Source organism: Globicephala melas, chromosome 13 (genome assembly GCF_963455315.2).
Source record: "Globicephala melas chromosome 13, mGloMel1.2, whole genome shotgun sequence".
In the NCBI taxonomy this organism is placed as follows: Eukaryota; Metazoa; Chordata; class Mammalia; order Artiodactyla; family Delphinidae; genus Globicephala; species Globicephala melas.
Window position 1 is genome coordinate 32,519,995 of NC_083326.1, and position 22,760 is coordinate 32,542,754.

The window sequence follows — 22,760 nt, forward strand, 5'->3', positions numbered from 1 at the left end:
CATAAAGTTAAGAGCTGATCTTTCAGCAGAAACTCAGCAAGCCAGAAGGAGTGGCAGGACATATTTAAAGTGATGAAATTAAAAAACCTACAACCAAGCAAGGATCTCATTCAGATTCGATGGAGACATTAAAACATTCACAGACAAACAAAAGCTAAGTGAATTCAGCATCACCAAACCAGCTTTACAACAAATGCTACAGGAACTTCTCTAGGCAAGAAACACAACAGAAGGAAAAGACCTACAATAACAAACCCAAAACAATTAAGAAAATGGTAATAGGAACATACATATTGACAATTACCTTAAATGTAAATGGATTAAATGCTCCAACCAAAAGACACAGACTGGCTGAATAGATACAAAAACAAGACCCATACATATGCTGTCTACAAGAGACCCACTTCAGACCAAGGGACACATAGAGACTGAAAGTGAGGGGATGGAAAAATACTCCATGCAAATGGAAATCAAAAGAAAGCTGGAGTAACAATTCTCGTATCAGACAAAATAGACTTTAAAGACTACCACAAGAGACAAAGAAGGACACTACACAATGATCAAGGGATCCAGCCAAGACAAAGATGTAACAATTGTAAATATTTATGCACCCAACATAGGAGCACCTCAATACATAAGGCAAATGCTAACAGCCATAAAAGGGGAAATTGACAGTAACACAACCATAGTAGGGGAATTTAACACCCAACTTTCACGAATGGACAGATCATCCAAAATGAAAATAAATAAGGAAACACAAGCTTTAAATTATACATTAAACAAGATGGACTTAATTGACATTTATAGGACATTCCATTCAAAAACAACAGAATACTCTTTCTTCTCAGTGCTCATGGAACATTCTCCAGGATAGATCATATCTTCGGTCAAAAATCAAGCCTTGGTAATTTTAAGAAAATTGAAATTGTATCAAGTATCTTTTCCAAACACAATGCTATGAGACTAGATATCAATTACAGGAAAAAAACTGTAAAAATACAAACACATGGAGGCTAAACAATATGCTACTAAATAATCAAGAGATAACTGAGGATATCAAAAAATACCTAGAAACAAATGACTGAAAATATGATGGCCCAAAACCTACGGGATGCAGCAAAAGCAGTTTTAAGAGGGAAGTTTATAGCATTACAATCCTACCTCAAGAAGCAAGAAAAACCTCAAACAACCTAATCTTACAACTAAAGCAATTAGACAAAGAAGAACAAAAAACCCCAAAGTTAGCAGAAGGAAAGAAATCATAAAGATCAGATCAGAAATAAATGAAAAAGAAATGAAGAAAACTATAAAAAATATGAATAAAACTAAAAGCTGGTTTTTGGAGAAGATAAACAAGATTGATTAACCATTAGACAGACTCATCAAGAATAAAAGGAGAAGGCTCAGATCAACAGAATTAGAAATGAAAAAGAGAAGTAACAACTGACACTGCAGAAACACAAAGGATCAAGGGAGATTACTACAAGTAACTATATGCCAATAAAACGGACAACCTGGAAGCAATGGATAAATTCTTAGAAACGCACAAACTTCTGAGACTGAACCAGGAAGAAAGAGAAAATATAAACAGACTATACACAAGCACTGAAATTGAAACTGTGATTAAAAATCTTCCAACAAAGGCCAAGGACCAGATGGCTTCACAGGAGAATTCTATCAAACATTTAGAGAAGAACCAACACCTATCCTTCTCAAACTCTTCCAAAATATAGCAGAGGGAGGAACACTCTCAAACTCATTCTAGGTAGCCACCATCACCCTGATACCAACACCAGACAAAGATATTACAAAAAAAGAAAAGTACAGACCAATATCACTGATGACCATCGATGCAAAAATCTTCAATAAAATACGAGCAAACAGAATCCAAAGGCACATTAAAGGGATTATACACCATGATCAAGTGGGGTTTATCCCAGAAATGCAAGGATTCTTCAATACATGCAAATCAATGTGATACACCACATTAACAACCTGAAGGATAAAAACCATATGATAATCTCAATAGATGCAGAAAAAGCTTTCAACTAAATTCAACACCCATTTTTGATAAAAACTCTCCAGAAAGCAGGCACAGAGGGAACTTACCTCAACATAATAAAGGCCATATATGACAAACCCACAGCCAACATCATCCTCAATGGTGAAAAACTGAAACCATTTCCACTAAAATCCTGAACAAGACAAGGCTGCCCACTCTCACCACTCTTATTCAACATAGTTTTAGAAGTTTTAGCCACAGCAATCAGATTAGAAAAAGAAATAAAAGGAATGCAAATCGGAAAAGAAGAAGTAAAGCTGCCACTGTTTGCAGATGACATGATACTATACATAGAGAATCCTAAAGATGCTACCAGAAAACTACTAGAGCTAATCACTGAATTTGGTAAAGTAGCAGGATACAAAATTAATGCACAGAAATCTCTTGTATTCCTACACACTAATGATGAAAACTCTGAAAGTGAAATTAAGGAAACAGTCCCATTTACTATTTCAACAAAAAGAATAAAATACCTAGGAATAAACTTACCTAAGGAGACAAAAGATTTGTATGCAGAAAACTATAAGACACTGATGAAAGAAATTAAAGATGATACAAACAGATGGAGAGGTATACCATGTTCTTGGATTGGAAGAACGAACATTGTGAAAATGACTATATTACCCAAAGCAATCTACAGATTCAATGCAATACCTATCAAACTGCCAATGGCATTTTTCATAGAACTAGAACAAAAAATTTCACAATTTGTGTTGAAAAACAAAAGACCCTGAACAGCCCAAACAATCTTGAGAAAGAAAAACGGAGCTGGGGGAATCAGGCTCCGTGACTTCAGACTATACTATGAAGCTACAGTAATCAAGACAGTATTGTAGTGGCAGAAAAACAGAAATACAGATCAATAGAACAGGATAGAAAGTCCAGAGATAAACCCACACACATATGGTCACCTTATTTTTGATAAAGGAGGCAAAAAAAATACAATGGAGAAAAGACAGCCTCTTCAATAAGTGGTGCCAGGAAAATGACAGCTACATCTAAAAGAATGAAATTAGAACACTCCTTAACACCATACACAAAAATAAACTCAAAATGGATTAAAGACCTAAATGTAAGGCCAGAAACTATCAAAGTCTTAGAGGAAAACACAGGCAGAACACTCCATGACATAAATCAAAGCAAAATCCTTTTTGACCCACCTCCTAAAGAAATAGAAATAAAAATAAACAAATGGGACCTAATGAAACTTCAAAGCTTTTGCACACCAAAAGAAACCATAAACAAGACAAAAAGACAACACTATGAATGGGAGAAAATATTTGCAAATGTAGCAAGTGACAAAGGATTAATCTCCAAACCTTACAAGCAGCTCATGCAGCTCAATATCCAAAAAACAAACAACCCAATCCAAAAATGGTCAGAAGACCTAAATAGACATTTCTCCAAAGAAGATATACAGACTGCCAACAAACACATGAAAGGATGCTCATCATCACTAACCATCAGAGAAATGCAATCAAAACTATAATGAGGTATCACCTCACACCAGTCAGAATGGCCATCATCAAAAAATCTAGAAACAGGGGCTTCCCTGGTGGCACAGTGGTTGAGAGTCTGCCTGCCGATGCAGGGGACACAGGTTCATGCCCCAGTACGGGAAGATCCCACATGCCGTGGAGCAGCTGGGCCCATGAGCCATGGCCACTGAGCCTGTGCATCCGGAGCCTGTGCCCCGCAACGGGAGAGGCCACAACAGTGAGAGGCCTGCACACCGCAAAAAAAAAAAAAAAAAAAAAAAAAATCTATGAACAATAAATGCCGAAGAGAGTGTGGAGAAAAGGGAACCCTCTTGCACTGTTGGTGAGAATGTAAACTGATACAGCCACTATGGAGAACAGTATGGAGGTTCCTTAGAAAACTAAAAACAGAACTACCATATGACCCAGCAATCCCACTACTGGGCATATACCCTGAGAAAACCATAATTCAATAAGAGTCATGTTCCACAACGGTCATTAAAACACTATTTACAATAGCCAGGACATGGGAGCACCCTAAGTGTCTACTGACAGATGAATGGATAAAGAAGACGTGACACATATATACAATGGAATATTACTCAGCCATAAAAGGAAACAAAATTGAGTTATTTGTAGTGAAGTGGATGGACCTAGAGTCTGTCATACAGAGTGAAGTAAGTCAGAAAGAGAAAAACAAATACTGTATGCTAACACATATATATATGGAATCTAAAACAAAAAAGTTGTAAAGTGCTTGGCATTAAAACTTTCTCCAGACGTAATAGAGTCATCCGTAACTAATAAGATCACAAAGGAAAATTACATGTAAAAATTAAAAGAAAGTCTCTTAATAAAAGTATTATAAAAGCATCTTTAAACAGTATCTAACATAGTACTTTTTGAACAGATATTCACAACGTAAGTTACACTACTGTGATTTGAGAATAGAATTGAACTTGGAAATACAAACATTAAATGAAAACACTTCATTAACACAATTTTGAAAAAAAGAGGTAATAACTCAGTCAATTTACAAAAAGAGAGGTGGGGTGGAGTGAGGGTAATTTAGACAGGCTAATATAAGAAATTTTCACTTTCAAACAATATAAGAATCTCTAGCACTTGCATCTTTAAGACAATGCTACCAAAAAAGTAGGTGGTCATCTTGAAGGTATCACCAAAAGCTCTACATTTTCAAATCTGTTGGAATTACAGACACAAAAGGCCATGTATTATGATTCTCTTTACGTGAAATGTCCAGAATTGGAATATCTACAGAGATAAAAAGTGGATGAGTGGTTGACAGGGGCTGGAGGAAGGAGGGAATGGGGAATGACTGCTAATGAGTACATGGTTATATTTTTGATAAAAATGGTCTAAAAGTAAATAGTGGTAATGATCGTACAACTTTGTGAATTCACTGAAGAACCATTAAACTGTACACTTTCCAAGGGTGAACTTTATGGTATGTGAATTATATTTCAATAAAACTATTATTAAAAGATTAAATTTAAATTAAAAAGTAATCTGACAGAATTCATAATGTCAATTTATACTACAACAGACATCATTCAGAGCCTTCCACCTGTTCCAATAGCTTCTTTTTTACCTTGGCAAGGCGGCTCATCTGATCTTCTGAGAGAGTACTGCTTGTTCTGCCAGGAGTTTTTGTGGGTTCTGATCCATCTGCTTCCACGTTAGGCCAGACTTTCAAGTCATGCATCCCTTGGCGAAACATGCTAGGCAAAAAGAGAATGTTCAGGACAGAATTAAATTAATGTAGTTCATTATGGGAAATTTCAGATTCGTAAACAGAGAGAATTCTACCAAGGAAATGCATGTCTCTCTTGCCAAGCTTTAAGCCTCCAGTGGGCTGTAAAGCAATTAACCAAGCAAATAAAATCCATGTAACACTGTTTTTCACGTGCCATTCTTTTCTCCTCCAAGCAGTTAGAACTATTACAGAGATTCTAAAGGTAAACTGGAAACAGAGAAGCATCAGTAATGGACCACATGCACTTCAACACGTCAGTGGAGATCTTAGAAACAGAAACCAAATTTCTACCCAGCGAAAGAATGTCACATTTACAATGATTGAAACCAAATTAAAATAATTATATAACTTTCTACTTTAAGTGACAATTCAGCATAGTAGACAGCGGAGTTGAACTGCCGAGGTTTGGATCCCAGCTGTGCCACCTATTACCTACAAGACTTTGGGTAAGTTACTTAACTTCTCTGTGCCTGTTTCCTCATCTATAAAATGAGATTATAAAGAGGAACTGTATCTCACAGAGTTGTTAGAAAAATTAAATAAACCAGTACAAGTAAAAAGTACTTAGAATAGTGTCTACCACGTAATAAGTATTCGATAAATGTTAGCTATTATTTTCCTTTTCACTGGGTACAGGCTTATTTTTCTCCCATCTTCTTTTCCATAAGAAAGATGTCTAAAAGGGAATACAGTAGTGGATTCAGTAAGAAAAAATACCCATGTCTACAAGTCAGAAATTTAACATATTGTTGAAATTCAGCCTGAGCTGGATGATCCTGCTTTAAAGTAAAAGACTACATGACCTCTGACTGTCATGCTTCTGCTTCTGCTTCTTTCAAAAAGCTACCATGAAGACCCACAGTAAAGGCTGAACAAACTCATAAAAGAAGCTCTAGACAAATATGCTTTTTAAATACGCTGTCAAGTTTCTGAGTTTTGTTTCTTTGAAGAGGTTTAGAGATAGTCTTCTGTTAGTGTGTTTTCTTTTTTTAAGTGTTAACAAGGCCTTTCAAACAATATAAAGTCTATTCAAACAGCATCCTCCCAAAGCTGAAAGGCCAAGCTGTCAATCGCAATGAAAAGAATAAGACTAGAAGTGTGTGCAGGTGAGTAGGCAAGTCCAAAGACTCCCATATTAAATAATTTTTTAATTAGGTACACGATGGATATAGTGATGCACTTTTCCCATCTTTAAAACCACTGTACTTAACTGTAAAAGGTTCACATTAATTTTTAAACCATTATTATCATGATCTGACCAATGGAAAATTTCTTAGCAGATTTTCCTGAGGTAATAAAGAGAATTTTCACTGAATATTACGTAATGTATGTAAGTAATGATGCCATAAACATTTAGATTGGAAACTATAAAGGACAGCTACAAGCTGATGAGCAGTATAAGATTAAGGACCAAATATGTTAAGGTCTAAGTTTGGAAATAAACAGGTAATATCCAGCAACCATATCTGCAAAAGCTTACTTTATAGGCCCAACACAAAATGTACTGACTGGTTGTGAAGACTCAATACACCCAATATTTATCTATCATGTTAAAGATAAAAAAAAAAGTGGTATTATTTAAAAAGCCTTTATAAAGTTCATTTTCTTTCCCTTTCAACTGAGAGACATTCAACATAAAGCAGACCTTAGTCTCTAAGAAACTGGGTACAGTAAGGTCATAATACCACTTTCCATGAATATCCTTAAATATACCTTCAGAAACAGCAGAAAGCTTCCCTTCCTTCTCTCCACTTCCTTGCCCCCAAGTGAATAGTTTGGCTGAACTTAACTAAATCAAAAATAAGTACATTTGGCAGGAAGCCAGTTTACTAAATAATTTAGGTGCCTTGGGATGGATCTGGAGAAGAGATTTAAGGATAAGGGGACATGGAAGGTAGGGGTGATGCCAAGTGATTCAAATGATCAAGTGAACATATTACTTTCTTTTGACACTAATGGAACCTTTACAGAGAGTTACACAGCCTCCAGGTGGCAAGTCAGAAGATGCTCAGAGCATCAAGTCCATTTGGGAAATTAAGCCAAACAGGCAAGAAAGAAAACGGTACAGCAGGATCTCCCTCAGACACAAACAGAGGCCCCAGCAACAGCTGCTGTAGATGCTCCAGCTCCCAGTGCCAAACCACTACAGCAACAACTGGCCTGACTTCAGAATTCACATTTGGAAAAAACATCTGCAAGAGAAATATACAGCTTGCGTATGATCCTTTGCCAATTTAACCTAATGATCAATCAATTCTTTAGCTACTTAGGAATCTCACAAGCTAGACTTTCAAAATGAGGACAATTAGTTATTCCAGCCATATCCTAACACATCTGTCTTTAGATTAACTACACTATCCTCCAAGAAGCACTGCTTCACACTGACTCAAGAATACAAAACAGGTATTAGCAAACAGCAAGAGTTGGTAGTCACAGGACTCCCGATACTATAACACAGCTATTACACACTTTGAGGACCACTTTTAAATAGCTAATAAGTCCATACCAGGACTATTTAAGGAACAAGGTGCGGTACAACTGGTGTTATTTCATTGCCTAAGAAACATTTGAGGAAATGAAGGTCTAAAGCAGCATTTCCCTAAGTCATGAGAACTGTGGTGGCACATGACATGATTTTTAATGGTAGGTGGAAAAAAATTTGCACAGGCTTCCTCCTGAGATCACACAGAAGACTCATGCTACTTTCTCACCATGAATGTCAGCAACACCATGCAGAGAAGCAGCTGTGACCCAGCAGTACAAGTGGATGTCTGCACTCTGCTATAGCACCTGGAACATCCTGAATATCATATTCTTCCACAATCCAAAGGTGCACAGGAAGTCCAGTATCTTGCGAGGGAATGCCTCGGCTTGTCTCCACTGCATCCCAGTTAGCCTTCAAGGGAAGGCCCCAGGACACAGAGAGAAAAAGGAGTTATTTTAATTTCATAGGGCTTCTCAGATTTCCTTTTTCTGAGGTGCAGGTCACTATAAGCATCAGCCTAGAGGGAACAGTAGGTGATCTAACATGAGTTATTATACATACACGTACACACAATGATTACTACTGATTTCACGTACTTTATAAAAACTTGTCAAAGGCCAAGTAAAACCGTGTCACAAATGTCAATCTGAGAATTGATTTGGCTGTAGGCAGGTCATTTCACTGTACTTCTATGGAAATTTCTATTGTCTCACACCTATAGTCTAGTCAGATTGTCTCCTGAAACTACATCCTAAGGTCAATGAAAATGTATCGATATATGAGTGTTAAAAGAGGTGTTTTCATGAGGGAAACTCCCGCTGTTATTTCAGAAGGTAAACCACTAATGAAGAGGCCAGGAAGAAAAACCAAGAGGTCTATCTGGCTGTTTCTCAAGAAGATTTAACCACTAAGACTACAGTAAGAGTAATAATCTGTTGTGCATTTTTTTTCTATATGGCAAGCAAATTCCACCCTGGTAGAGAAAGTAAAAAGGTACAAACATTCCAGAAAAGAAACATACTGATTTTGTAATATGTCCATTCTACTATAACCTGCCATTTTATCAAAAAACATATTTAAAACTGGAGGCCACGATGTCTCAGACTATGTCTAAATTATTGTTCCTGCATGGATTTCAATAATAAATGTTTCTTTAATAGATACATTAAAGTAAAATACCTACACATTACTAAACAATCAAGCTATTCTCAATGAAATTACATCTACATTTTATTCATGAGTTGAAGCTTTTCTGAGACATCCTATCCTGAACAGAAAAATTCAATATTATAAGGATATCAATTCTCTCTGTAATTCACATATATAATTCAATACAGTTTCCCAACAAAATAAGAATGAGCTTTTTTTTTTAACTGAGGAAATAATATTAATATTTATCTGATAAAATATAGAGACTATCCAGAGAAATTCTGAAAGGACTACGAATGAGGAAGATTATCCGTCTCTAATATTAAAACATTTTATAATTAATAGTATTCAAAACTAACAAGAATAGTTCAGAAATAATGACAGCTAATATTTACTGAGCACTTATTAAGCTCATTACATGTCTTTAGTAATTTATCATCATCAACTACTCTGTGAGGTAAATACTAATATCTCATTTTACAGATAAGGAAACTGAGGCATAAAGAGATTAAATAACTTGCCCAAGGGTACACAGATAATAAGCAAAAGAACCAGGTTTTAAACCCAGACAATCTAGTTCTACCTGCCTTCCTAACCCCCACTGGTTTATAAAAAACTGATAAATTCAACATCATAATTTAAGATTCATGAGCTGCAAGTAAATAAGCAACAAATATATAATTCAAAAGAAAATGTCAAACAGGAAAAACAATATGTGTAACATGTAACACACAAAGGGCTAATTTCACTAATCTACAAAGACCCCTTACAAATTAATAAGAAAAATGACAACTCAAAAAAAAAGACAAAGAATTTTATGGTATGTGAATTGTACCTCAATTTTAAAAAATGGGCAAAGGATATGAAAAAGCAATTCACAGAAACATAAACACAAATGTAAAGGGAAATATCACAATACAATCATCTTCACTCATATTTAATGATGTGAAAATTAATTTAGGAGATAATATTTTTCAATTTTAAAATGGGCAAAAATTAAGAAGTTTGATAATACCTAGATTATGGTCTCTACCATTTGATACCTAAAGGAACTAGGACTTCTTTCAGAGAGTCCAGGTCTGGGGCAGGAAATTTCCCAATGAGCCTGGAATAGCTTGTCTCTAGAAAGTAAAGAAGCTACCAATGACTACTGGTGTGCTATACTGTCAAAAGAACATGGGATCAACTTGAAGGGGCTCCTACTGACCAAAAATTGGAATTTTTAAGAATTATAAAGAATAAAAAGAACAATGGATTGAAACATTTCAAAACTGTTTAAAAGTTCATGATGAAACTTAAGAACAAAAAACCAAAAAACCATCAATCGTCACTTTCAAGGTTACCAAGGCACCAACCAATTCATTCTTAAAATTGTTAAAGGGGAAAAAAAATTAAACATTAATCTGCCTTTCCTATATGAACTGTATACCAAGGTAACTCAATATATGATGAAAGACCAAGTTTTTTAGAGAAAAGTTCCAATTAATAAACATAGAAAGAATAGAATGTCAACAATTTTCTTAAGATGAAGAGTGATCTCTGCTCAGGAGAAAAGGGATAGAGAAAAAACACCCTAAAGGACTATCATGTTTTTGTTTTTGTTTTACAATTAACTTCTATTATCTGTAAATTTTTAAAAACAAAATTAACTTTCCTATTATAATCATTACCATTACAGCAAATTAGTGCTTTAGTACTTTTTAAACCCTGTTTATTGTCCTTTTTGTCACTATTATGACAAAGCAGAAAAACCCTATAACAAAGCAGTTACAGTATATGACAAATAGCCTTTTTTTCCTAAAAATAAGGTTCTAGTTTCCAATGACTATTTCCTAATAGAAATCACATTACCAATCATTAACAGTAGAGAAATACAAACTGTGTTTTTTAATTAATCTATCTGCATCTCCTGAAGGAAATATGTGTCAACTTCAGCCTCAAGTACTACAGAATCATATGTATCCAATATGTATCCAATAGGTTTCACTTCCTAGCACAGAGAACCAGACTGGGCATAAACTATCAAGGTCAAGAAAGAAAAGGGCCAGAAAGCAACAACATTTCCATAGGAAAAGAAAACGCTTACCCGTATTTTCCAAACAGTGAAACTGTTGTTCCTCCCACAGGCACTGCCTTTCCTGGTCCATACACATCCCATATAGTCAGGGCCACTTGCGCATTCCTGGGCAGGTCAGGGTATTTCACAGGCAGTTTTAGCCATTCATTCCAGCTATGGAAATAAAGTCAACAAAAACATAAAGCTAAGGAAAGAAAGTCAACATAAACATATGTGTATAACTTTCTTTTAAGTTAACAAACCATACAAGAAGGTTTGTCCAGAGAAAATGTCAAAAGATTAAGTTAGTAGTACAAAAAATAACGTGGCACTTACCTCAATTTTGCTCTACGCAACTTCAATTTTAAATACAGGCATATCTGCATTTTAGTTCACTTCACTTTATTGGGCTTTGCAGATATTGCATTTTTTACAAATTGAGGTTTATGGCAACTCTGCATCTAACAAGTCTATGGGTACCATTTTTCCAACAGCTTTTGCTCATTTTGTGTCTCTCTATCCCATTTTGGTAATTCTTTCAATATTTCAAACGTTTTCATTATTAATATATTTTTTATGGTGATCTGTTGTAAGTGATCTTTGATGTTAGATGTTACTACTATGACTCGCTGAAGGCTCAGATGATAGAATTTTTTAGCAATAAAGTAATTTTTAATTAAGGTATGAACACTGTGTTTAGACACAATGCTATTGCACACCTAATAGACTACAGTATAAAGATAACTTTCATATGCATTGGAAAACCAAAAAAATTGCTTTATTGCAATACTCGCTTTATTGTGGTGATCTACACCTGAACCTGCAATATCTCCAAGATATACCTATAGAACACATGAAAAAAAATATTTTGAAAAACAAAGCTCATGAAAAATAACACTGGTAAATTCTTAATCAAGAAACTCAGACATCAAGGATTTACTGTATAGCATAGGGAACTATAATCAATATCTTGTAATAAAATACAATGGAAAAGAATAAGAAAAAAGATATATACATATATATGTATAACAGAATCCCTTTGCTATATACCTGAAACCAACACAATACTGTAAATCAACTATACTTCAATGAAGAAAAGAGAAACAGACGATATCACTAAGACACAAAGAATATAATAATAGCTAATAAAAATCTGGGAAAACACATAAACCTATTAGAACCAAAGTTGTTTTAGAACTAAACTGTGATTTTTTTTTTCTGTAAGCACTCTCCGGAACAGTTTTTTATTAAGAAAAGAAAGAAATCAGAATTACTCATATTATACTCAAAATGCTGCTAGATATAACATGGTCCTATAATATACATCAGTATCTCAATAAAGCAGAAAAAAAACAAAATTTTAAAGAGATCAAAGGAGACCATCCACTAACTTTGTAACATGAAGTTACTAGACTGCTCTGGACAGATATGTGACAACTTTTTACATGAGATTTTTCTTCCACTCAAGTTATTTCATAAATACCAATAATGCTTAGCTATTTTTTTAATGCTTTCAAAGCATATTTTTACATATGATTTCACTAAGGAATGTTTGTTCTTACTAACAGTAATGACAGCACAGTTCTCCCATTTTTTTTACTCTCTATTCACCTCTGCAAATTTTCTTCTGCATTCAAACTTAACACTGGATTTATCTGATCATCTCAACTTCCTTAAACAACAGATGGCTTTTAAAATCCCAAAAGAAAACTATGCAAACAACACACAAAGTAATACCCAGCAGACACACAGAACTGCTTCTCTCTGTTTACTCAAAATTATTCTCAAAGGGCATATCCCAGTCTAGGTCAAATACACCTGCATCAGTAAGAAACTGAACAGAATTTCACGAACTTATTAAAGAACAAAACATTTACATCCACCATATAAATTCAAGGACCTACAGGAAAATTAGAAATGGCTTTCGATTTAAAGGAGACTCTAAACATCATTAAATCCTTTTATTCTATGAAGTTCTTAAAGAAATAAAATACATGTTTAAAAAGCCTTTCTCCCCTACAGACAAGCTTAAGAAACTAAATGAATTTATTTAATTACTATTCACATGGTAGGCCAGAATAAAAAGGTAAATACTAAGCAGTGTAACCTTATGCCAATGAACAAACCACAAAGATTAGTTAACACAGGCTAAAGTTAAAGAGAAAAGTCAGTAACAATATCCAAAATGAGCTGTGAAAATACTCATCCTTATATTCTGTCCTTTGACTAGGAGAATACATGAGAGCAAGCAATCATTTGCCTCAAACCTTTTGCCATCCAACACCTGACCCCCATACCTCTTTAAATTAAAGCAAAAACACTTTACCTGTTTTACATACTGGGCTTCTGCAGAAGATTTCTTTTGAAGAAAATGAATCTGCAGCTAAAAAATAGTTTGAAAACTACTCAAGATATTCTAGAAATTATGAAAAGATCTGGTCAGATATCAAAGAACGGTGTATTTTGAACACCATTTTGTTCTCTCCCTTCCCATGAATCATCCCTTCTTCATGCCCCAACTCTAATTAGGCTTAAATTCACCTGGCAACTTTCAAAATATTCCAGGATTCTAAAGCTTGATTCTGGATGGTATGACTTCCCACCACGTACCCCACACCCATACACCAGTGTACTAATTCTCTAGTGTGATTAATGCACTCCTAAATCCTAACTTTCTAACTTTAAAATTATATTAGATAGTCTATGTCTAAAGCCATTTCAAATCCTCCACGTGACAAGACAAAACATAAATTAAAAAAAAAATTAAACCACTTGCCTGCAGAATAATATTCATATATATAGCTTAAAAATTTGCAGTATTTCACACCTAAAGATGATAATTTTACCCTAAGTGTAACTAAAGAAAGTATAGGTTTCCTCCTCATGGGCTCTCTTATTATAGGACAGGATAGAATAGAATATGGTAGAAGAGATTCGGATGAATTTTGGATGAGCTTCTCATTATTTGAACTCTCACAACTCACTATCAGAAACTCAGAAATAGATTTAGACAACTTGGAATCTCATACTACCCCAAAATACTTTCTGAAGTGCAAAAATTAAGATAGCAAGAGATCCTTTTGTGGTATAATTTATTTCCCCCCCCCCAGTCTACAGAATCTTCTTTTAAGTCAGTGCTTATAGAAAATAAGGGCTGTATAAAGTTTTCCCTTATTTATTTTAGAAGTGCTATTTTTGTTTTGATGAATTGGTAAAAACTTCAACTCTTAAATACTAAAGAGCAGGATGTACAAAATCTGCAAATGTTTCCCTTAAGCCCAAAGAGTATATTTAAAAGAAGATAGGGACTTCCCTGGTGGTGCAGTGATTAAGAATCCACCTGCTAATGCAGGGGACATGGGTTCGAGCACTGGTCCAGGGAGATCCCACATACCCTGGAGCAAATAAGTCTGTGCACCACAACTACTGAGCCTGCGCTCTAGAGCCCGCGAGCCACAACTACTGAAGCCCGCGTGCCTAGAGCCTGTGCTCCGCAATAAGAGAAGCTACCACAATGAGAAGCCCGTGCACCACAACGAAGAGTAGCCCTGCTAACCACAACTAGAGAAAGCCCACACACAGAAACGAAGACCCAATGCAGCCAAAAATAAATAAATTAATTAATTTTAAAAAAAGATAAATACCTATCCTCATATATTTACCCAACATAAGGTATTTTCTCAATCTATCTTCTACACAGCTGTTTTAAACCTTTTAATTAAAAAATAAAGCCATTCTAATTATTTTAGCGTACTTTGTTAGTTTCACAATTAAAAAAATATATAAACTAAAAACCTCAAACCTTGAGAGAGCAAATATGAAAGTTTTTATATCCTTGAAAATACATAAACAATGCAGAGAGGAGCTGGTAAATGGGAGGAAGAGGAGAAAGATGTTCATCTCCCTATAACTGGGAATTTGCTTTTGCTCTAATCTCTTTTATTGCCAAGGCATGGAACAAAACCACCATACAATTTCCCCCAAGAAAAGTGGAATTCTCCATAAATGTTGACTTCCTAGACCTAAATTTGTGGTTCTAAATCTTTTGGGGGGGTCACAAGCCACCTCAAAAAGTCTAATAAAAGCTTTGAGCTCTGTCCCCGTAAAAATGCGCAAGACACAAAAAAATTCTGCATACAATTTCAGGGTTTTGTAGATTTCCTGATTCCAGTTTAGGAACCTCTGATACAATTATAGGAGTTTTGGTGGGTTGTTTTAGGTGTAATGATGATATGTAGCTATGTTACAGACATAAAGAAATATTTAAGTTAAGATGATATAATATTTGGAATTTGCTTCAAAATAACATTGGGTATAGCTGAAACAAGACTGGCCTGAGTAAGTAATTACTGAAGGTAGGTGAGGGAGCCCTGGAAGTTCATTATATTATTCTCTCTACTTTTACAGGTTTGAAATTTTCCAGAATAATAAGTACAAATACATATATATACTCGTGTGTATATATATCTAGCCACAAAAAGACTACTAAAGAAATTACACCATTAAAACAGTTGGTTTCAGTGTAGCCAGATCATCAGAGCTTAGGCTTCTGATCTCTCCACAAAACTTTTCCCAGTCTACTGGGCCACACTTGGTAAACAAAGGGTTGTATCCTCAACAGTACCGCCTGGGAGTCCATGTGGCCACATCCTGTCCTCCATGAATACTGTGGGCATAAACTCCTTCACTGAGAGGCACACAACCTGTGTATCCTGTACCAAGCCTACCAGGGTACTGAATAATACTCACGAATCAAACATTAAAACTACACCACACGGGCTTCCCTGGTGGCGCAGTGATTGAGAATCCGCCTGCCGATGCAGGGGACATGGGTTCGTGCCCCGGTCCGGGAAGATCCCACATGCCGCGGAGCGGCTGGGCCCGTGAGCCATGGCCGCTGAGCCTGCGCGTCCGGAGCCTGTGCTCCGCAACGGGAGAGGCCACAGCAGTGAGAGGCCCGCGTACCAAAAAAAAAAAAAAAAAAAAAACTACACCACACAATCTATCAAATAAGAAGTGTCAAGAGATTATATTAAGGACCTACAATACTATCCTGGATAAACGGGAACTTCATGTTCATTACATTTACCTCGAATTCCAACAATGGCTTGCTAATGCAGCATGCTTAATAAACTTAAAAAAAAAGTTAGTTTCACATTTAACATAAACAACTGATCCAAACAGATGACAACATATCTCTCTCTAAAGATCTGAGTTCCAAACATCAGCTTAGACAACATTCTCAGACTATCCAAAAGTGTTTCTGTGTTCAAGGGCGTAGAATGGGAGCAAATTTAGAGACGTGTTTTTGGTTTGGGTCATTTTGTGAATCAGTCAAGTTCTCATAAAAATATGTCAATATACTCAATACAAACATAAATTCACTTCCACCTCAATTAGGCAAATAAATTCACTTCCACCTCACTTCCACCTACTTTATCTGAGTAGGTTTCTACTTTAAACTATTCGATCACTGCTTATAGGTATTAAATAAAGAATTTAATTCCTCTGTAATCCCAAATAATACTTTCAACATCTATAAACAAATGGGAGAATAGTCTGGAACCCACCATATTCAAGAAAATAACTTACTTCCATCTCGTACTAAATGCTTTGTAGGATGTTCTCACTGGCAAGGCCAGAGGCTTCCCTTCTGCAAAAACTTGGCAAGTAACATAGAGGTCAGAACATGTTTCTTGGTACAGTCCTGAAAACTTCAACATTGGGTCTTCTAGAACAGCTTTATAACTCTTTTGTTCTCTCTTCCCTTCCAAACTTCCTCTGAAAGCATAAAAGCAATAATGTTTAGACACATTTTTAAAAGACAAACACAACAAATACTAAGAGCTTATGGTTATGTCACAGTAACCTTATGCTACCTGAACATTTTCCTATAGATGAAATTAAAGTCATTTTTTCATTTACTAAAGGTCTCCTAAAATACTAACATGCCTAAGATCATTCCTAACTTCATCAACATATTTCTTTATTTTAGGCTTCTTAATTTTAAATCCTGTCATCAACTCTTGTGTCTACCTTCTAGATGTCACCAGCTTTCCAAGCATTAGTTTCATTTTATTAACTTCAAGTTGACCACTTATTCCTGTAGTCTTTCAACAACATTTACTGTACTAAGCACAGAAGTCCAGAAATGAAAGACAAGATAAACAATACAGTGTTACAGGAAAATATTAAGTCCTTGCTCTAGGGAGAAAACTTACTTTTAATGCATATTTTTTTATGCTTTCATTTTTTTTTTTACTATGTAGATATCTAATCAGTTCTTTAAATTAAGAAATACAGTGTTTTAAGTAGTAAAAGATATGCATAAAATTATAAAAGAGGTAGGAACATTACTTGGAAATCAAGATTACATCATATATTGTGCCAGGCATTTTATAGAGACTTTCTTACTTACTTTTCACCATATTACCATGTTATAAAACATGAAGCAGACTCAGAGACCAAGCTTATTATCCAAGATCACAAAGTAAGTAACAGAGCTGAGAATAAAAACCAGGACAGAGGAAGCCAAAGCCAATGTTCTTCCCATTACCAAAAGATATATCAGAAAGTCTCAGGAGCACCTAACGTGGCTTGGAGGTAGGGCTCGTAACCCAGATAGATGCCTGAAATGAGCCTGAACAATATATGAAAGATGAGAGCCAGAAGCAGAGAGTCATCCCAGAATAAAAGAACAGCATATACAACTGAAAAAAGGCAAGATAGTGTGTCTGACGAACTACAGGTTGGTATAGCTAAAGCATAAAGCTCATGTGGAGAAGAAGCTAGAGATGAGAATGAAGTGTAGGGGGGGCAATGAAGCCAAGTAGCCATCAAATTCAGTACAGTGCCTCACGCAAAATGAAAATTCAAAAACCTGTTAACTGAACAATTTGAATTGAGAGAAATATAATCAGATTTGTGTTTATGATACTTTGGCAGGAGTATAAGAAAGTAATGGATAGGTGGGACTGAAAGCAAGATCAGTTGGAAGACTTTCAATCAAAATTAAAAGGAAAAGGGTAGACTAAGGCTAGGGCAATGGGGTTTAAAGGGGGCATGGATCAAAGATACTGAGCAGGTAGATTCAAGACAACTTGTAAAGGATTAAACAGAGAAGGTGAGAGGGGCTGTCTGTGTGAATCCGTATGACTCCTTTCCTGTCTTAACCAAAATCAATGAATGATGCTAACAATCACCAAAATAGGGTGAGAGAAGATAAGAGTTAGAGGGCATGCTAATGATGTGCTCCATTTTGGACAAGCTGCTTTTGAAGTGCTTTGGGACATCCAAAGTGACCATGTCTTGTGGGCAGTTTGATATTCAACTATGGCACTAAGAAAAGAGACATCAAAGTGCAAGTTTTATTAAAACCACAGACACAGATGAAACGGCCTGGGGAAAATAAACAGAATTTTAAAATTTACTATTCTCTGACTATATGATTCTAAACTGATACTTCCTGCCCTCCCCAAAACTAGTCTCAGACGCTAAAAGGTGGTTTGTACTGAATTTTGCCAAACTTCTAATTTATGCTTTATCTTTTCCTCAAAATACTCAATGTGTGTCTGTTAATAATGGACAAATTTTAAAAAAAAATTTTCTTCTTTCCTTTTAATGTTCAAATGTTTCAAAAAAAAATAACATTCATATGTCCAAGAAATACTGAGAGGAATAAGACTGAAGGAAAGTCCTTTACCAGATGATGGCAATACAGGTCCTGTATAAACATCTACTGGTGTATGCTGTAAAATTACTTTAAATGGGCGTGTAAAGTATTATACAAAGGTACAGTTTGGCATATTATTCTTACCACCACGAAATGAACAGTAAAGGACTTGTCAGAGTCTGAAGTAAGTAACTTCTGGAAACAATCATTCAAAGGAGCGTCTAATGACTCAGAAAATGTATTTACTACAGGTATGTAGCCCTATGTCTGAGGCACATTTGTTGAATACTGATTAAAACATATGATGAATGATGTTGGGATTAATAATCTGTGATAATTTATAATAGTTTTCACATATGAAAATACATCTATGAGACTGCCAATGGACATAATTTCCAACTTGGTGCTACCTGTTCCCCATCTCAGTTCCATTATTCTCATCTCAAGATGTCATGCCCTGGACCTTTACTTCAACTGTGGTATCCCAAGATTCTCCTGCAAGGCTCTCTTATATATTCTAGTCCCTTTACACCTGGAGCCCTCCTCATCTTTGACTGACTCCCAACTTCCCTGGCTAAGCAATGCCAGACTGTCGTAAGACTCAACCTAATCCTCTATCACCTCTCATGTTTTTAGTACTACCTCCATGTGCTCAGCTACCTTATCTGCCTGTATCTACCTCTTCATAATTTCTTCAGTCTCTATTCCACCTTCCAGCCCCGTTTTAAAGTAAGATCTTCCAATTATTAACGGCAGGACGACGATTTAACCAAGACTTAATTTCTTTATCTGTAAGATGAGGCAGTAATAATCCCACAAAAGGTTGCAGTGAACAGCAAAACGCTTTCTTCAAAATAAACCCTGTGGGACTTACGAATTTATTCCTACAGCTGTCCTGCTCACTGAGACCACGTCCTCAGTCCGCGCACACGGCCCCTCTCCAAACTCCCGTTCACCTCTGTTTCCCTGGCTTCAGCCTTCCGGGCCGTCCGCAGGCCGACCATCAAGCTAATAAGCATCTTCTCTCCCCAACCCATAGGCCCCTGCCTCCCCGCCCCTGAAGCTCAGCAATCCCAGTCCCGGTCCCCAAATTCTCTTACATTTTAAGCTGCACGTTGATGTCCAGGTCACAACTGTAGATGTAGTGAAACTTCTCCGCTTCCCCCATGACACCGCCGGCCAAGAGCTACACCAAATGCTGAAAACTGGGAGCTGGGACGACTCCGGCACTGAATTTGCGGAGCCGCACAACACAGGCTCTTCCGGTTCCGCCTCTCAGCCCTGGCTCCGCCAATCCCTGCCGGGAGCGCGACCTCACGCAGCGGAACTGCCCGCCCCTCCAAGCGTTCTTTGCGCATGTGCAAAGGGAGCCCACCATCTTCTTGAGTGTAAATAGAATTCCGGGAACGCCGCCTATTTGATTACGTACCAGACTTCCTGTGTTCTTCCAGTGTTAGCGGTGGTTTGTTTCTTGTTTGTTTTTTGTTGTTGTTTTTTAAAGAAAATAAGAAACTGTCTTTTGAGCCTGAGCTATTTCTAAAATCAGTCCAAAAGGAAATGCAGTTCAAAAAGAATTATCACAACTTTCACTGGCTGGAGGTTGGTTAACCAGGGAACAATCACAGGAATTAGAGTTTTAACAAGTTTAAATTTCAGGGCCCCTTCCAAAACGTGTAGATTTAATCATGTATTTGCTATCTCAAGCAAAGATTTCCTCTTTCCGTTATAAAGAGTGGAGGAAGGGCTTACAAATATATAGTCTACTTTAATCAAAGTACTTGGGTGCTTGTTTACACAGGGTGTATTCAGACCCAATATATCTTTGAAGACCTAACCCTTGTTAGAACCTAGAAACATCCAGTAACAGCTCTAGGACTCAGATTTCTGACCTCTAAACTCCTACAATGTTTATTTTTATATTTAATAGTATGTAAAATTGTAATGTGCATTTCCAACTAGATCCAAAACTCTTGGCAAGAATAGTGTGCCTCTTGGTGCCTAATACATTGTTGAGTTTAATAATTCCTATTCATTATTATTGGTGATAGTCAATAAATTCTCTGTTTTCTATGTGTTTATTTTTAGGTGCCACATTGTAAGAGGGACATTGCTAGAGTATATATAAATTACTATAATTAGGGGAGAAGAAAAAACTTTCAAGGAAAGATTGAAAGGAGTGTAGCTGTTTAACCTAGAAATTCAAAAACAATGGCTAATGCACAATGTTTTGTCCCAAGTAGATTTTCAAAAATATGTGTGGAAGCAACACTAGGGAAAAGCATGATAGTTATTCTCCTATTACTTACAGTTCCAACAAAAAGAGAGCCAACTTGATTTGTTGCTGAGTATAACTATTACCAATGGTTGGAACTTATAGGAAATGTAATTTCAGCAAGCAAAGAAACTTGAACTTTCTAATCATCAGAGCTCCCAACAGTAAAACAAATAGTTACAAGTGCCATGTCTATGGCATAATTCCAGCGGTGGATGTCAGGTCTGATGTGAAACAGGTTTCTCAAACTTGAATAAAATATTGACAATCTGTAAAGAACTAAATTTTCTGATCCCAGTGCTGACTTAAATTACTTTTATTATAATGTTATTTAATGTATAAACCTGAGTAAACTTCATATAAGTACACACGTATATATTTCTTATAAATTATTTAAAAATCAAATTTACAAATTAAATATAAAAACTTCAAATTAACAACCTTAATACAATGCATAGCCTTTTTGCTGAAACTCTATTGCCTACAACATGAATATGGCATTGACTACTCTTACAGGACTGGTTCTTTGAAATTCAAGACATCTATACTGCTGTATACCACATGGCACTTCAATTTTCTTGCCTCATTTTCTATTCAAATTACTATGAACTCTTCATTAGTATAAGTACCATGATGGTATTTGGCCTTTACTTGCCCCCCAAAGCATTTTTTGTCTTAGGTCTATCTCTGTCCTTTTTTCATTAGCCCATAACAGTTAAAGTCCCAACACGGTCAAAGGCAGAACACAGATAAAGATATAAAAATGAAATATCAATACTTAGTTCCAAGATATTCATTCATAGGATCCAGGATAGACTTATATTAACTTTTTAAAGGTAATCATCAATAAAAAAACAACATTAAGCATGTATTATGGGAGAATCTTAGAAGACTGGACTGTAACTGTCAAAGACATTAATGCAACAAGGAAAACTGGGCTTCCCTGGTGGCGCAGTGGCTGAGAGTCCGCCTGCCGATGCAGGGGACATGGGTTCGTGCGTGCCCCGGTCCGGGAAGATCACACATGCCACGGAGCGTCTAGGCCGGTGAGCCATGGCCGCTGGGCCTGCGCGTCCAGAGCCTGTGCTCCGCAATGGGAGAGGCCACAACAGTGAGAGGCCCGCGTACCACACACACATTAAAAAAAAAAAAAAAAAAAAAGGAAAACTAATGTGCCAGTGAGGAGGATTGTGGCAGGTCGCAGAAGCATTTTAAAAGTCACAGAAACCAAAACTGGCAGTGCCTTTCCTGGACCAACCATGGATCAGGAAGGTGTGGTTAGCAGACCTGAGTATCAGACTCCAGTTAGCAAGACCATGGGAAATGGAAGTCTTAGGCATCTTATTCTGAAAGGAAAGAAATGATGTTTTCTTTCCCATGTAATCTTTCCCATGTGAACTCATAAATATAACAGACACTTATAATTATAGAACACAGTTTGCATTGCAAGAACCCACAGCTCCACAGACCACTGACTGTCTGTAGGAAAATAACTTTTTGCATAGGTGTTTTCTTTGTGTGGTAGGCTACTTCGTTGACTATTTTGTCTCATATGTAATTCACCTTTGTAGATGCAGTTTTTATTCTGTGTTTCCTTTGTCATCTTTTTTCAATTTCATGTTTAATTATTCAAAATACAAATCTTAATGTTGGTTGAGAAACTTGTTGATAATGGTCTGTTCCTTCTAGTTGCCCAGGATTCATGTCATGATAATTGTCAGCTCTGCACCCAATTTATTCTCTTTAGCTTGTAATAAAAAATTGACTCGTGGGCTTCCCTGGTGGTGCAGTGGTTGAGAGTCGCCTGCT

General features: G+C 36.2%; 1 protein-coding gene across 8 annotated transcripts in view; it reads right to left on the bottom strand.

Annotated features, from left to right (window-relative positions):
• PIK3C3 (phosphatidylinositol 3-kinase catalytic subunit type 3) overlaps window positions 1-19,937 on the bottom strand; it is a 155,585-nt gene extending 135,648 nt beyond the window's left edge. For all 8 annotated transcript variants that reach the window (XR_009558614.2, XR_009558616.1, XR_009558615.1 and 5 more), the window contains exons 1-4: window positions 19,780-19,937; window positions 16,600-16,788; window positions 11,038-11,181; window positions 5,153-5,282 (exon numbers count right to left, since the gene is read on the bottom strand). Coding sequence is in view for 5 of the 8 variants with exons in the window: in XM_060283147.2 (XP_060139130.1) it covers window positions 5,153-5,282; window positions 11,038-11,181; window positions 16,600-16,788; window positions 19,780-19,847 (531 nt within the window). In the remaining 3 variants the exon portion in view is untranslated. The remainder of the gene's footprint in view (window positions 1-5,152; window positions 5,283-11,037; window positions 11,182-16,599; window positions 16,789-19,779) is intronic.
• Between the last annotated feature and the right edge of the window lie 2,823 nt (window positions 19,938-22,760).